At 44.4% G+C, this 16,365-nt stretch overlaps 1 protein-coding gene across 1 annotated transcript in view; it reads right to left on the bottom strand.

Moving 5' to 3' along the window:
* CFAP57 (cilia and flagella associated protein 57) overlaps nt 1-16,279 on the bottom strand; it is a 77,239-nt gene extending 60,960 nt beyond the window's left edge. The window contains exons 1-6 of the mRNA XM_060004392.1: nt 16,196-16,279; nt 15,795-15,971; nt 7,929-8,245; nt 6,253-6,539; nt 4,082-4,289; nt 882-1,034 (exon numbers count right to left, since the gene is read on the bottom strand). Of these exons, the coding sequence (XP_059860375.1) occupies nt 882-1,034; nt 4,082-4,289; nt 6,253-6,539; nt 7,929-8,245; nt 15,795-15,951 (1,122 nt within the window). The 5' untranslated portion in view covers nt 15,952-15,971; nt 16,196-16,279. The remainder of the gene's footprint in view (nt 1-881; nt 1,035-4,081; nt 4,290-6,252; nt 6,540-7,928; nt 8,246-15,794; nt 15,972-16,195) is intronic.
* Between the last annotated feature and the right edge of the window lie 86 nt (nt 16,280-16,365).

Here is a 16,365-nt window from a genome sequence, read left to right as displayed (position 1 = left end):
CCCAAGAGTCCACATATTGGTATGCAATGTTCAGAAAAGGCAAATCTATACAGACACAAGACAGTAGTGGTTGGCTACAGCTGGGAGGGAGGCAGATGGGATGGTGGGAGCATAATATCTAAAGGGCATATTTTTTTTTAAGTGATGAAAGTGTTCTAAAGTTGATGGAGGTAATGGCTGCACAACTCTGTGAATATACTAAAAACCATTGTATTGTACACTTTACATAGGTGAACTGTATAATGACTTATAACTCAATACAGCTATTATTTAGAAAACCACCATTACTGAGAAAGATATATTAAAATCTCCTACGATTGTAGGTGGTTTATTTTCCTTGTTGTTCTGCCAAAGTTTGCTGGATATATTTTGAGTCCATGCTATTAGGTGCATACAAATTTAAAACTAATGTCTGCTTGATGAAGTGAACCTTTTATAAGTACAAAGTGATTCTTTTTATCTTTAATACCGCTTTTTTGTTGCAATGTCTGCAGTGTATTCATACTGGCTTTCTTTGTTATTTAAAAACAAAAAGCAATGATAAACCTTTACATATATACATCTCTGTGCACAGAAGCAGGTATAGCCGTACATTAAATACCTGAAGTACACTTGCTTGCTGGGTTAAAGACAGGTACAATTTAAATCTGACAGATGTCTCCAGGGTGTTCTCCAAAGAGGCGGCAGCAATCACATTCCCGGGCACCCCTCTGCCCGCCGCCCAGGGTATCGGAGCGCTCCTTACACGGACAACTTGAAATTTGAGTTTCTTTTGCTCTGTTATGAAGTGGTGAGTGAGCCTGCACTTAGGAATTGGATTAAAATTTTCCCACATGGTGAGCAGTCCCCGGGCTGGAAGGAAGCGCTGCTGGGAGACTCACCTTGCTGATCTCCATCAGGGACATGGTGATGCTGTAGAGCTGGTTCTTGCTGGTGCTGGCGATCAGCGTTTCCTCAGAGGGGCTGAAGCACAGGCAGAGCACATCCTGTTTGTCTGACTGACTCGGGTCATTGCTCTGCGGGTCCACAGGAATCTGCCCAAGACACAGAACAGCGGTCAGCAATGCCCTCACATTGTCAGGGTGTCCTCGGGCTTTCAGATTCTCTCAGATACTGTAGCTTATAGACTCCTGACCGTGCTTCCTGGATCCTCCTCAGATGTGGAGAAGGGAGGGCTTGAGGGGCCTCCGTTTCTGTGGGTTTCCTACTCACCTTTAAGTGATTAGTGGCTGAATAATAAGGCAGCAGCACAGGTGAAACTGATCCATCTGTACCTCTCAGTTTGAGGTTAGTATTATGAGTATTGCTATTCCAGCTTTAGTCTAACCCCGACTCACAACCAGCGTTAGTCTAACCCCGACTCTTGCCCAGCTGTTGGGAGCCCAGTGTGGGCGCCCACCTGCATCAGGTACACAGTGTGTGCTCCAGGGCAGTAGAGGGGAAGGTGGCAGCCCTTCTACCACGTAGAGTGGGTGACAGGGCAGAGAGAAGAGAAGGGGTCACACAGCTCCTGCAGCGGTCTCAGAGGGCCGGGAGTTCCTAGTGGATGAAACTAGATTTCCTTTTCCCTGCTATTTCTCTCCTTCCACTAACAACCAAACTTATTGAAAGGCTGGTCTGCACGTACCATCTCCACTTCCCTACCACCCACTCAGTTCTTAATTCCTTATAATGTGGCTGCTACCGCATCATTTACTGAAACTGTTCTCATAAACATCACCAAAGCCTGATGTTCCTGCTCGGCCCTCATCTTCTAGGCTTTTCTAGAGCCTGCAGCAGTGACCTTGGCACCTTCCTCCCTAGAAGGCCCTGGCCTCCTGTGCTGCCCTGCCCCTGCCTGGAGTCCTGTCTTCCTATGTACCCCCTAACCCGTCCTCATGAAGTCTACTCTCACTGCCTCACCAGAACAGCAAGGGCTCTGGGAAGCCCTCCCTGACCACCCTGGGCTGAGTGGGCCCTGATGTTCCCTCAATGTGCTCACAGCACCCGGGGCTCCCTCTGCTGTTACATGCATCACACTGTATAAAGTAGAACGGGAGCCCGCAGACCGAGGACCGTGTCTGTCCCCGCGTCTGTCTCCTGGTGCTTGGAGCAGTGCCTGACACATAGCAGGTGCCTGACTGCGCGGTGTGGCCTCACGGTCCTCCCCCAGACAGCGAGGTCCACGAGGGAAGTGCCCATGTCTGATTCACCCACCGCAGGCCACACCACAGAGCCTGGCCCGTGATAGCTGCACGACGGACGTTTGTTGACTGAACGAGTGAAGGACGACACCTTCTCAGTGCCCTGCTGGATTCTCATCCTGTCTCAGTCTTGAAATTAGGAAATGCTAAGTTTTGTCCTCAGTTCTCTTTTTGGCTCTATATTTTCTCTCTCAGTGATTTTACCTAATATAAGGGTTCAGTGAAAACAATAGTAGTAAAGTAATTACAATAATAAATACTTAAAATAGTATTGACTATGTGCCAGATACAAGCCAAGTGCTATGGGTGTGTGTGTGTGTGTGTGTGTGTGTGTGTGTGTGTGTGGTGGATACATCGACCTCACTCCCAAGGTCTAAACCACATATCCAACTGCTTCACTTTATCCTTGTCTCTGGTCAAATGTCAACATTCCTCAGCGAGGCCTGCCCAGGTCACTCTCTCTAGAGCAGAAGCCCCTCTCGCACCCTGTCCTTTCCTGGCTTTATTTTCTTCACAGAATGGATCTCATCCAACAATCTGTTCATATTTGTTTGTTTACTTGTTGACTGAGCTCTAAGGGCAAGTCTTAGTGTGGTTACTTCTCATCTGTATCCCAGCCCCGAGCATAGAGCCTGGCACATAGTAAACACTCAATAAATATTTGTTAAATGAATAAACACACAAAAGAATGACCTGCTTTATAGGCAAAGTAAACTCACGGTGGTCCCCCTGAGTCCCCACCCATCTTACTCTCACCTCCAGTTCTCGTGCCGTGGCATCCTTTCCCAGCACCCAGCACAGAGCCTGGGCATCTTCCCTGAGAGCTCCTTATCTCTGGCCTCCCACATCTGCTCAGGGAACATCCTCCAGACTTAACCTTCACAAAGGCTCTGTCTGCTTCCCACTGCTGTGATCCTAGACCTCGCTGCCTTTTCGCTTCAGTAACAAAAAAGCCTCAGAACTGATTCCTAACAGTGGCAATAATAACTTGTATCATTTATTAAGCACAGGCACTGCATCAGTGATTACAGAGATGTCGTTTAATCCTTTCGATAACCACAAGGGATAGGCTAGTTCCTTAACAAAGAGACACAGGTTTGCTAGATTCAGCAACTCACGTGAAGTCACTCAGCCAGAAAACCTCAGAGTCAAGTCTAACTCATTCATTGTGTCTTTAACCACTTCATATCCAATGCCCCCAAATGGCCCGCACCATGCATCACAGGCAGATTACTTTTCTGAAGCATAATGCTTCTTCACTGAAAACAGGATGCCGGGCGATGTACATACACACTCCTCAGGCCGGCTTTGCCATCTTTCACCAGCCTTAGCTCCTCTCTTCCCCTTCAAGTGACTTCAGGCTCCTCCACGGGGAAACAGATGTCTCACAAACACACCACCTGCTCCCTGTCAGTGGTGACTTTGCTTAATTTTGTTCCTTTCACCTGGAATTCCTGATCTGTTTCTTCCTGTCAAATGTTATCCATCCTCTATGACCCTTCCTCAAAGATTATCCTCAAACACCTTGAAGCCTTCTTGGTTCTTCCGCAACCAGATAAGCTCTCTCTCCACAACAGTTTGTATCACTTATTCCCCGAATATTTACTGAATGCTTGCTGTGTACCAGGTAGTTTTCTTGACATTAAATATCAATATACATTATGGGAACACTGAACTTCAAAGAGAAAATAGAATTTGCCAAAGCCCTCTCCCAGGAGTCAGATCCGGATCTCCCTAATTCTATACCCCATTTCTACCCAGCCCATCCTAAAACTCCCTTCAGGACAAATGGCTCAGCCCTCGGCCCCTCTCCCCGCACCAGACGCCCTGTCAGTGCTCTGCTGTCAGAGAACAAATGCCAATTGGACCCCAGTATTGCTTCTTCCTCCCCTCCTTACCCGGATTTCCCTGCTCTCACGGTAAAACTCCTTCTCTTCTATCTTCTCAAACAGTAGAACTCTCCCTGGCCCAGCAGAGCAGGCAAATCCCTTGGAATAGGCTGCGATGGCAGACACCTGGGGCGGGGACAGCTGGTGGTGGCTGCTGGCCATCACGACCTGCTTGTAGGAAGGGACTGGGGAGGTGATTGTTGGAAATTCGATCAGGCTGGAAAAGAAGACAGCATGTAAAGATAACAGAGACGATTCCAAGGAGATGAATCCTGCTAGGGATGAGAAAGAAGGGCTGTCCTTGGGTGTGGGAGAAACCAGCGTGAGGCCCTTTCCCACGGCCCAAATGCTCCCCTCTGGCTGGGAATGCTACCCGAGCTCCATGGAAGATGGAAGGTTGTGCATTTATGTGGAAGTCTCGCAAACCTGTGTGGTCACTGTTTTCATTGTTATTATCATATTCATTTTGTTGTTTGGAAAAAAGTGGCTCAGAGGGGTTGTTTCCAAGATCACAAAATTAGTAAGGGGAAGAGCTGAGACTTGGGTTTTTTTTGTTTGTTTTTTGTTTTGGCCTTGTTGCAAGGCATGTGGGATCTTAGTTCCCTGACCAGGGATTGAACCTGTGCCCCCTGCAGTTGAAGCGTGGAGTCCTAACCACTAGACCACCAGGGAAGTCCCAAGAGCTGAGATTTGAATCCAGGTTTCCATTTCCTCCCTGCCTCCCTTCTCCTTCCTCCCTTCCTTCCATTGTTTCTCTTTCATTCATTCACTCATTCATTCATTCATTCATTCATTCATTCATATAACATTTACTGCAGTTATGCTGTGTTAACAGCTCTGTGAAACAATGGTAAATAAGTTGACACAGTTCCTGCCCTGAGAAGCTGATGGTCTAGCGGGTATGTGATAAGGACTGTTAAGGGCAGCTGAGTAGGATGGGAGCAACCAGTCAGCAGCTAACAAGGGTTTTCTGAGGACAGTTACAGAGGAGGACCACCTATCTGAGATGAGCAGAGGCTGAGAGCTCCCAGCTGAGATGTGAAGGACAAAGAGGACTGTGTCAGGCATGTGTCTATGTCCGGGGGAGTGGGGTCGGGGTGGGGGCAGACCAAGCCCAGAAGCAGGAGAGTACACGAGGCATGTGCGGTAGACAGAGGTAAGAGCTGATGCTGCAGATGTAAAGAAGGGTCCGAGCAGCAGGGACATGTGGGCCAGGCTCAGGAGTCTGAGCTTTATTCTTGGAGCCCTGGACCCACTGAAGGATGGTGAACCCAGAACACTGGAGGGCATATGGTCTTATTAGGAAGTTCTCAACAATCACGATAAAAAAGGAGACGTCATTGGCATGGAGGGTGGTGAAAATGGGTGAAACCAAAGTCACTGAGGAAGAGGCATCTACAGTGTGTCATTGTGGTTGAGGGCTCAGGCTCTGGGGTCAGACAGGTCTGGGTTTGAATCCTGACCTGTCATTTAACAGTGCTGTGATACTGGGTGAGGCACTTAACCTCTTTGAGCCTCAGTTTCCTCATCTATAAAATGGGCATGATAATAATATATACTTTTTAGGGTAAGACTCAAATGAGGATATATATAAAGTGCTTAAGGCAGTGTCTAGAACGCAGAATGGTACTTTCCAATATGGGTGAGATACGACTGTTATTGGTTGCAGTAGAGGTGAAATAGACAGCTCTATCCTGACCCCCGACTTTAGCCCATATGCTTTGTCAGACTGACCGACAACATTTCCTTGCACTTCCTTGTTGGTCTGGTGCCTCCCACTGAATTGTAAGGGCCCATGGACCTGTGTCCCCAGCACCTAGCAAGATGCCTTGCACACTGCAAGGGCTTGGTGGACATTTATTTAATTGATTCAGTAAGTTAGGCAGCCATTAGAAAACATATTTTTGAAAATCTGTTGTTTTGAAGACTAGTCATACTAAAACGTTTATTAAATGAGGTTAGGTATAAAAATAAAAAGGATTGTATCTAGGTTACGGTCATAACTTTCAAATTTGTGCTTGAATATGGAAGAACACTAGAAAGGCAGAGGGAAAATGAAAATATTGATTTTTAAGGTTGAGGGGATAGGAGTGATTTTTAAAGAATGCTGTTTTTGGTGTAATGCTATTACCATGATGAGTGTATTTTTCCAAGAGCTCCTGCCCAGAGGGTGCCGTTACCTCTCGGATTCCTGGATCACCCCCAGGTTCTTCGTCTCGCTGGTGGGCTCCCTGACCATGATACTTGTCTCCCAGCGTTGATCTCCAGACTCAAAGAGGAAGAGCCTGCCTGTATCAGTGCCAGCAACAATCTTGTCGTCAGACACCCAAGTGTGGGCGAGATAGTTTTGGGGTTCTCCCCTCTGAAAATTAGTTTGCTTCAAGATTCCCTCAGCAAAACGGAGAAGCTTAAACATCCCATTTCCAGTGACACAAATCTGAGTGCTATCCTGGGGATTGAAGCTCACCTGTAAAATGGGAAGGAATTAAAGAAAAAGATATATAAAACTAAACTTGATTGCATTATTTCCCATTTTACTAATTACGAGTTATCCCAGGTAGCTCATAGGATCTTTTAAATACCACTAAATCATATAATTTTAAGACCATATTTGACAAGAGGACAGATCTATATCCATTATATTTGTACAGCCCATGAGTCTTTAACCTAGGAAACCTTCAAAAGTCATCTGACAAAGGCCAAAAAGCAAGATGAGCAGGTCTTGACAATCACCAAACTCTGTGCCAACAAAATGGAATGAAGGCTCAGCTGGAAGCATAAAATGAGGGTTTGGCAGGTTTATGTGCCCTGTTCAGGGCGAAGGAACCACATGTCAGGGACTAAACTTCCTTTACCTCTACCCTCATCCCAATGTGCAGTCATGGGCAGTCAACCTGTCGCCTCCACTGGATGGTGAGCACCTGGTGGGGCTGTGGCTTTTTCATCTCTGTATCCCCAGTGCCGGGTTCAGCGCGGGCATCCAATGAATGTTTCCTGGATCTGTTTGAGAGGAGGTGCTCCCTGCTCTGAATAGGATGCCATATCATGCCTTACTGTGACCTGGGTGAAATCATCTTCGGGCTCTACCTGCCTTTGCTCTGATTCCGTGATCAGCAAGCAACCTTCTGACTACTAATTTCATCTCCCAAGGACTCTGTTACCAGGGAGGAAATACACTGGATAAATGCTGTGTGTTCTGGTTGTGACATGCTGGTTCACAAGCCAGACTCTTGTGAGAATAACGGAGTCTGTGCCCGAGATGCTGACTAGCCAATATCTCTGAACGTGAACAGAACTGAGTGCCTGGACTTGGAAAACTGAGCACTAGATCCTAGACCAGGTTGACTGCTCCAAGAAAAGCCTCCTTGGGCCCCAGCCAGCCCCCCAACACATCCTCTTCATTTTGCCCTCAAACCACGATAGAAATGTCTGCTCCCCACGTAAGTGCGATTTCATGGACAGCTTCCTAAAGACCTACCACTTCACACCACCTTCCTGAAGTCTTCCCACTGCCCCGCAATGCTGCCCGGAAGAGGCCAGGATCAGGGAGAGACAGCAAGTTTGATCAACCTGCCTCTGGGCTTGACCTGGGACCAGAAAACAGTTCTGGGCCAAAGTGAAGAACACAGCCCCTGGAGTCAGGGAGTCCTGGCCCTGCTAAGTTCTTGGAGCCTCCGTTCCTTCATCTTTAAAACAGAGACAATGATTATGCATACCTTATATGGTGTTGTGAGGCAAATTTTAAAATGCATTTTAAGAAATTAGCATTAACCCTGACACACAGAAAGCATTCAATGAGGGACAGCTTGTACTACTTTTTAATAATTTGCACCATACTTCTCGTGCTGGGTGGTACCTGGTAGACAGCATTGTTCTGAGTATCAATTCTAACGATGGCCATTACTTTCTGTTTTTCCCACAGCCAATAGACAAGGTTTGACTCTGGAGGTGAGGTCTGGGTCAAGAGGTATTTGGAGTCTGGAGAAAAAGCCATGCAAATGAACTTCTGAACTGGGAAGTCAAAATTATTAAGGACTTTGCGCTTTCGGCAAGGAACGGTTGACAGTTCATAAATGGTGATGACGGGTTTTTCTTGCACAGTCTCGGAGATAGCGAGGTATCGCCGATTGGGACTGATGGACAAGGCCAACATGCCCTGACTCTTGTCTGAGCCTGCAAACAAAGGAGAGGAGCTGGTGAGGGGAGATCATGCATTCACCAAGATTCAGCATGAACCAGGCACTGTGGTGGGCACTGCCGAGGCAACAGGAGAAAAGTGCGGAAACAGGTCATTGTCAATCCCTGTGTCCCTCGGGGCAACTGTGTCTGGGCTATTATGAAAATAACTAGGATGGGCACCTCACTGAGGCCGTGGTGGGAGGAGAAGTCAGGGAAGGATTCCTGAAGGAAGATGAAGTGTGGCGGGGGGGTGGGGGTGGGGCACGTCAGGAAGGGCAAAAGTGTGGATGTGAGAAAGGGTATAGATGGAGGGGGAACTGCACATGGTGGGAGATGGCTGAGCGTGCCCTGTGAGCCAGGGGTGACCAAAGATGGGTCTGGAGCATGCAGTGGGGTCAGATCAGAGGCCTTTATGCCCTGAGCAGTCAGCACTCAATACTCTTCCTCCACTTTCCAGGCTGGGACACTAACCACTAGATCCCTCAGCCTCCCTTGCAGTTAAGTGATCTATGTGACATTCTGGCTGAGAGATGCAGAGGTCTGCTGAATGGGCTTTATGGTAAAGCCCGTGCTTCCTTCGAAACCAGGAGGGATGCATTCTATCCATTTTTCAGGAATAAAGAGGCGATATGTGGTGGTCGAGTAAAGATTAAACTGCAAATGCTTTATTTGGGTAATGTAATCAGGTCTGCATTATAATTTTCATGGGCTCTAGGCATTTCTGCTTTCATGGGCCCCTTCCTCCATTAAAATATGGTAAAAATGATACTTTATGACTCATTGGTTTAAAGAAGAATATAATCCATGCTAGATTCACTAGTATTATATTCATTTTTTCCTGGTTTTAAAATAAATTAAAATTAAAATATTTTCTTGGGTCCCTAAAAGCATCACGGGCCCCAGGCTGTGCCTCACAGTAATTCGGCCTGATACAAGCCCCAGGCGGGGCGGGTGAGAGACGCAGGGGAAGCTGTGCTAGAAAGTGACACGATGGACTCCATGCTGCTGCGTCACACAAGCCGCAGCAAGTTGGACCAGCCCGCGGGCTTCTCTGGAAGGGCTGCAGAGAATACCTGCACCTCTGAGAAGAACCCCGGGTTTGGGTCACTGAGAGCCTTGCATGAGAGTTTGGACTTTACCAGGGAGACCAATGGGAAGGCCCTGGGAAATTTTAGGAAGGTCTGATGTGTGTTGTAGAAAGATCCCTCTGGCAACTGTATGGAAGACAATCCTGGAGGGAAGGAAACTTCAGCAGGTTATTTCAAAAACCGGGACACATGGCAGCAATGAGCAACAGGAAGGCAGTAGGGGCGATGGGAACAGGAGGTTAGAGAAATGCTAAGGGGTAAAACCAGGAGGACTCAGTGAAGGTGGGGTGAGGGGCTGATGGAGAGAGAGGAGCAATGAATGACATTTAGGTTTCTGATTTGGTGATGGGAGTGGTGGTGACAACTGGGATGGAACACAGGCTAAGGGAGCTAGGGGCCATGGTGAAGGTCACATCCACTGTTTTTCACTGAAAATAGTCCATGCGAATATTTCTGATTTAATCATGCTCATTTGCTTTCAGTTTTTTATGATTTCTTATTTATTTGCACTGAAGTCTTTAATCCTTCTCAGGTTCATGATGATTCCCCTTTCCCAAACATCAATACCTAACTGGTTATCCCAGCACTAATTACTAATGCCACCTTTATGTTGTATTAAATTCATTTATCCATTGTGTTCATTTATGTGTGTATTACTGGGTTCTGGGATATTTATACTAGGACTAGCTTATTTTTGTAATCATATCCTTATCATGTGTTTGGATAGTTGGCAAAGTAGGCTCTTAAGGAAAGAGGGAGAAAAAGGAAATGATAAATTCCATTCTGGATATATTGTGTGTGAGGTACATACTGCAGAACTTTCAGGTAAAGAGGTCTAGCAGGCAGCTGGATATGATGAAAGCTGGGGGAGATGTTTGGACTGAAATATAGATTTGAGATAAAAGTCATGGGGCTATAAGATATTGATGAAAGAAATAAAAGATGACACAAACAGATGGAGAGACATATTATGTTCTTGGATTGGAAGAATCAATATTGTGAAAATGACTATACTACCCAAAGGAATCTACAGATTCAGTGCAATCCCTATCAAATTACCAATGGCATTTTTCACAGAATTAGAACCGAAAATGTTTACAATTTGTATGGAAACACAAAAGACCACAAATAGTCAAAGCAATCTTGAGGAAGAAAAACGGAGCTGGAGGAATCAGGCTCCCTGACTTCAGACTATATTACAAAGCTACAGTCATCAAAACAGTATGGTACTGGCACAAAAACAGAAATATAGATCAATGGAACAGGATAGAAAGTCCAGAGATAAACACATGCACTTATGGTCACCTAATCTATGGCAAAGGAGGCAAGAATATACAATGGAGAAAAGACAGGCTCTTCAATAATTGGTGCTGGGAAAACTGGAGAGTTACATGTAAAGGAATGAAATTAGAACACACCCTAACACTATACACAAATATAAACTCAAAATGGATTAAAGACCTAAATGTAAGGCTGGATACTAAAAAACTTTTAGAGGAAAACATAGGGAGAACACTTCTGACATAAATTGCAACAAAATCTTTTTCAATCCACCTCCTAGAGTAATGAAAATAAAAACAAAAATAAACAAATGGGACCTAATTAAACTTAAAAGCTTTTGCACAGCAAAGGAAACCATAAACAAAAAGAAAAGAAAACCCTCAGAATGGGAGAAAATATTTGCAAATGAAACAGCCAACAAGGGATTAATCTCCAAAATATATAAACAGCAGCTCAACATCAAAAAAACAAACAACCCAATCAAAAAATGGGTGGAAGATCTAAATAGACATTTCTTCAAAGACATACAGATGGCCAAGAGGCACATGAAAAGCTGCTCAACATCACTAATTATTAGAGAAATGCAAATCAAAACTACAGTGAGGTATCACCTCACACCAGTCAGAATGGCCATCATCAAAAAATCTGCAAACAATAAATGCTGGAGAGGGTGTAGAGAAAAAGGAACCCTCTTGCACTGTTGGTGGAAATGTAAATTGATACAGCCACTATGGAGAACAGTCTGGAGGTTCCTTAAAAAGCTAAAAATAGAACTACCATATGACCCAGCAATCCCACTGCTGGGCATATACCCTGAGAAAACCATAATTCTAAAAGAGTCATGTACCACAATGTTCATTGCAGCTTTATTTACAGTAGCCAGGACATGGAAGCAACCTAAGTGTCCATCGACAGATGAATGGATAAAGAAGATGTGGTGCATATATACAATGGAATATTACTCAGCCATAAAAAGAAACGAAATTGAGTTATTGGTAGTGAGGTGGATGGACCTAGAGTCTGTCATACGGAGTGAAGTCAGAAAGAGAAAAACAAATACCGTATGCTAACACATATATATGGAATCTAGAAAAAGAAAAAATGGCTCTGAAGAACTGAAGAAGGACAGGACAAGAATAAAGACGCAGATGTAGATAATGGACTTGAGGACACAGGGAGGTGGAAGGGTAAGCTGGGACGAAGTGAGAGAGTGGCATGAACATATATACACTACCAAATGTAAAATAGATAGCTAGTGGGAAGCAGCCGCATAGCACAGGGAGATCAGCCCGGTGCTTTGTGACCACCTAGAGGGGTGGGATAGGGAGGGTGGGTGGGAGACGCAAGAGGCAGGAGATATGGGGATGTATGTATACATATAGCTGATTCACTTTGTTATACAGCAGAAACTAACACATCATTGTAAAGCAATTATATCCCAATAAAGATGTTAAAAAATAATCTGCAAACAATAAACGCTGGAGAGGGTGTGGAGAGAAGGAACCCTCCTACACTGTTGGTGGGAATGCAAACTGTTACAGCCAGTATGGAGAACAGTAAGGAGGTTCCTTAAAAAACTGAAAATAGAATTACCATATGATCCAGCAATCCCACCCTGGGCATATAATTGGAGAAAACCATAACTGGAAAAGATATATGCACCTCAATGTTCACTGTAGCACTATCACAATAGCCAAGGCATGGAAGTAACCTAAATGTCCATAGATAGAGGAATGGATAAAGAAGATGTGGTGCATATATACAATGGAATATTACTCATCCATAAAAAAGAACAAAATAATGCCATTTGCTGCAACATGGATGGACCTATAGATTCTCATACTGAATGAAATAAGTCAGATAAATACCATATGATATCGCTTATATGTGGAATCTAAAAAAAGGCTACAAATGAACTTATCTATAAAACTGAAATAGAGTTACAGATATAGAAAATAAACTTATGGTTACTGAGGGGTAAGGCAGAGGGAGGGATCATTTGGAAGACTGGGATTGATATATACACACCACTATATATAAAATAGATAACTAATAAGGACCTACTGTATAGCACAGGGAACTCCACTCAGTACTCTGTATTGGCCTATATGGGAAAAGAATCTAAACAAGAGTGGATATATGTATTTGTATAACAGATTCACTTTGCTGTACACCTGAAACTAACACAACATTGTAAATCAATTATACCCCAGTAAAAATTTAAAAAAAGAAAGGAAAGTGTAGAAACAAGAAGGAACAGTTAACAAAAAGTTGGTATACAAACAAACACTGTATAAAACAATAAAAGAAATATTTACTTTTGGCCTTTAGAAAAAAATTTTTTAAAAAGTCACGGTGTGGAGTTTAAAGTGTGCACATAGATGAGATTGCCTGGAGGACGGAAAGGGCAACAGTTCACTCCCTCCTCTGCGCTTTTGTACCAGGGCTGTACCTGGCCTAGCAGGTGTGCTGCTCATTTACATAGTCCCGCTCATTTGAATACATACCTGTCCCCACTACAATACTGAGAGCTCCTGGTCTGGCTTTCTTGCTTATTCATTCTTTCAATCACCAGCGCCTGCCACCAATATACGCTGACTGCAGAGTCTGTAAATGCTTTCTCATTGTTTTAACCCAGTCAGTGACTGATTCCTCCTTGAAATACGTTCACCTCTCGCATGGATTTCCTCTTATCTTTCTGGCTAATCCTCCAAAGACTCTTTTGCAGGTTGTTCCTCATTTCCCTGGTACTATATGTAGGAGGGCCCCAGAGCCCAATCTTTCACCTTCTCTTTCATAAACATATTCACTCCCTGGGGGATCCAATCCATTCTAAGGACCTAATATTTCACCTCCATGCTGATGACCCTCAAATTTCTATCACCAGCCTGGACTTCTCTCTCTCTTGAACCCAAACCTGACATCAAAGTTCTTGCTTAGGATCCCATCTGCATATTTAGCAGGCACCTCAGTCTTCCCACGTCAAAAACTAACCTCCTGATACGCTCCACAAAGCCTGCTCATTCTGAAGTCTTTCCTGCTTCAGTTAGCAGCAACTCCATCCTTCTGGTTGCTCAGGCCAAAACCCTTGCTTTTTCCTTTTCTCTTCCACCTACATCAGGTCTATGAGGAAACCTGTCACCTTCACCTTCAAAATACAGGCAGGCTTTGATCTCTTTTCACCACCCTATTGCCTGCCACCTGCTGCGAGCCACCATGTTCTCTCAGCTGGATTATATTAATAGCAATAGTCTCTCAGCTGGTCTCCTGCTTCCTCCCTTGCCCCTCCTTAAATCTATTCTCTGTACAGTAGCCAGAAGGAACCTGTTGAAACATAAGTCAGATCATGTCACTCTGCTCAGAATCCCCCCACCCCCCCACCCCCGCTGGCTTCTCACTTCACTCAGAGTAGGAGCCCTTGACCTCAAAGCCCATGTGACGTTGCTCCCATTACTCTGCCTCACCTCTCACTCCTCCTCCATTTACTCCACTCCAGCCACACTGGCCTCCTTGCTATTCCCCTAACACACTCAGCACCCTCCTAACCCAGAGCCTAACAGGTGAGAGGCAAATGTGTACAGCACCAAAGAGACAATACAGGAGAATAAGCTTGGGGTAAGGGATGACTCCTTAACAAGACACAAAAAGAAAAGGTTGACACGTTTGACTTCATTAAAACTAAGAATTTCTGCCCATCATACCATAAGGAGGAAGAAAACACAAGCCTCAAACTGGGAGAAATTATTTGTTTTATATATATATATATATATATATATATATATATATATATATATGACAAAGGATTAGCATAAACTATAGTGTGCCCATAAATCAGTAAGAAAATTACCCCCAGAAAACAAAGAATATGGATAAAAGACTTAAGATATTTCACAGAATGAGTAGCCCCTTAACTGTGTGAAAAGTTATTCGTCCTCATTTGTACTAGATAAATGCACATTAAAACCACAATAAGATACCCTTTCTCAAGCATCAGATGAGCAAAAATTAGGAAGTAGAAACTAGAAAGATAGCAAAGGGGGGTGAGGTTGTGGAGGAATGGCAGTGTGAATTGGTACTGCCACATTACCCAGTAATTTTAGTCCTGGTGTGTGCCCTGGAGAATCTCTGCACAAGTGGATGAGTACACATGTGCAAGAATGTTTATAGTGGCATCATTTGAAATAGCAAAAAAAGTTCATTCCCAATGTCCATCAACACTAGAATGGATAAATATAATTCAGAATTAGAGTCCTATGAGTAATAAAATGAACTCAGTATGTATCAAGATGCATGAATGTCCAAAGTATGTCGTTGAAAAAAAGAAGCAAGTCACAGAATACATACACTATGGTTACATTTATATAAAGTTGGTGAAGAGCACAAACAAAAAGGATACCTTACATAAGGCCACACAGATAGAGATGTGGTAAAATTACGTAGAGAAATAAGGGAATAATTACAAAGTCCAGGATGGAGCGAGAGTCTGCATGTGTGAGAAGAATGAAGTCAGGGAGAAACACTGGAACTGGTAATGTTCTATTTACTCTCCTGTTGGTGGGTTCACAGATCTTCATTTTATTATAGTTCTTTAAATATTACATATATGTAGTGCACAGTCTTTTGTATGCAAGTCACAATAAAATATGTTGAGTGCAAAAAAGAGTGGAAAAAGAGAGTAGGTGGTTAAGCTGTGGAAATCATGTATATTATTAGCAGCACCAATGAGAACGAAACCAAATGTTACAGTATACAGACAGTTATGTGTGACTTGGGCTGAAATCTCCAGTGTCTTCACCATACATGGGTTCAAAAGGTGCTGTCATGAAAGTGGTGTACTCTGGAAAACTGTTAGAAAACTCAAAAAGTGGCCCTGGTGACGACAAAGACAATGATATTGAAGATGCATGAAACTCTTTAAAAGAATTTTTTTCATTAAATCACAGTGAAAAGAAGTACTTTTAAATTAACATGATTTTACATGTGATTTTAACTATGTATGTGTGATTCATTAATCTATACATTAAATAAGGCAAGTAGACATGTATTTCTTCTACATTTATAGAATTATATATATATTCAAGTTGGCCAAAAAAGTTTCCTTTCAATCGTCGTGTCGGTATTATGGGGTTATATTTGGCATACACGGTTATGTGTCAGATTGGAAAGGGTTTTACCTGGAATGAATTTTTGCCACTTCTGATCCACATTGTACTTCACACAGTGATTTCCTGAAGGAAATATAATGATCTGTTCATCGAAGAAGAACACATTGTTGGACACGTGGGATCGAAGACCAAAAACATGCAGCGACTGAGCTACCACAGTGGACATGGTCCCAGGAAGGAGTTTCGCTAAAGATGCAGCGCAGCTGTTGACCGTGGAGAAGCGCGTCACCCCGCCCACATTACCGTCCCCGCCCCCGACACACGCCCCTAGATCCTCCCCCGGACTCCTCCTCCGCCCCCTCCCCCCAGCAACCTTCTCCCGCGCGCCCGACCCCGCTCCTGCGTCTCCTCTTTCCTTTGGCCTTCGTGGCTTCCTGCTCCTCCGGACGACCCCGAGGGACCCTTCCCACCTGTCGCTTCTGCTCTCTGGATCACCAGAGCATGCGTGTATACAGGGTACTACGCCTACGAATCCCAAGCAACGCGGCACTCACAGACGCCGGAGCGGTTCCTATAGCAACGGGAAACCGGAAGTGTGTCAGCAGCCGGAAGCGGAACTCCGATCAGAAAGTTCAGCTGC

Source organism: Delphinus delphis, chromosome 1 (assembly GCF_949987515.2).
Source record: "Delphinus delphis chromosome 1, mDelDel1.2, whole genome shotgun sequence".
NCBI classification, from domain to species: domain Eukaryota; kingdom Metazoa; phylum Chordata; class Mammalia; order Artiodactyla; family Delphinidae; genus Delphinus; species Delphinus delphis.
The sequence above is the reverse complement of the archived record's forward strand: the minus strand, read 5'-3'. Positions and strand labels throughout refer to the sequence as shown.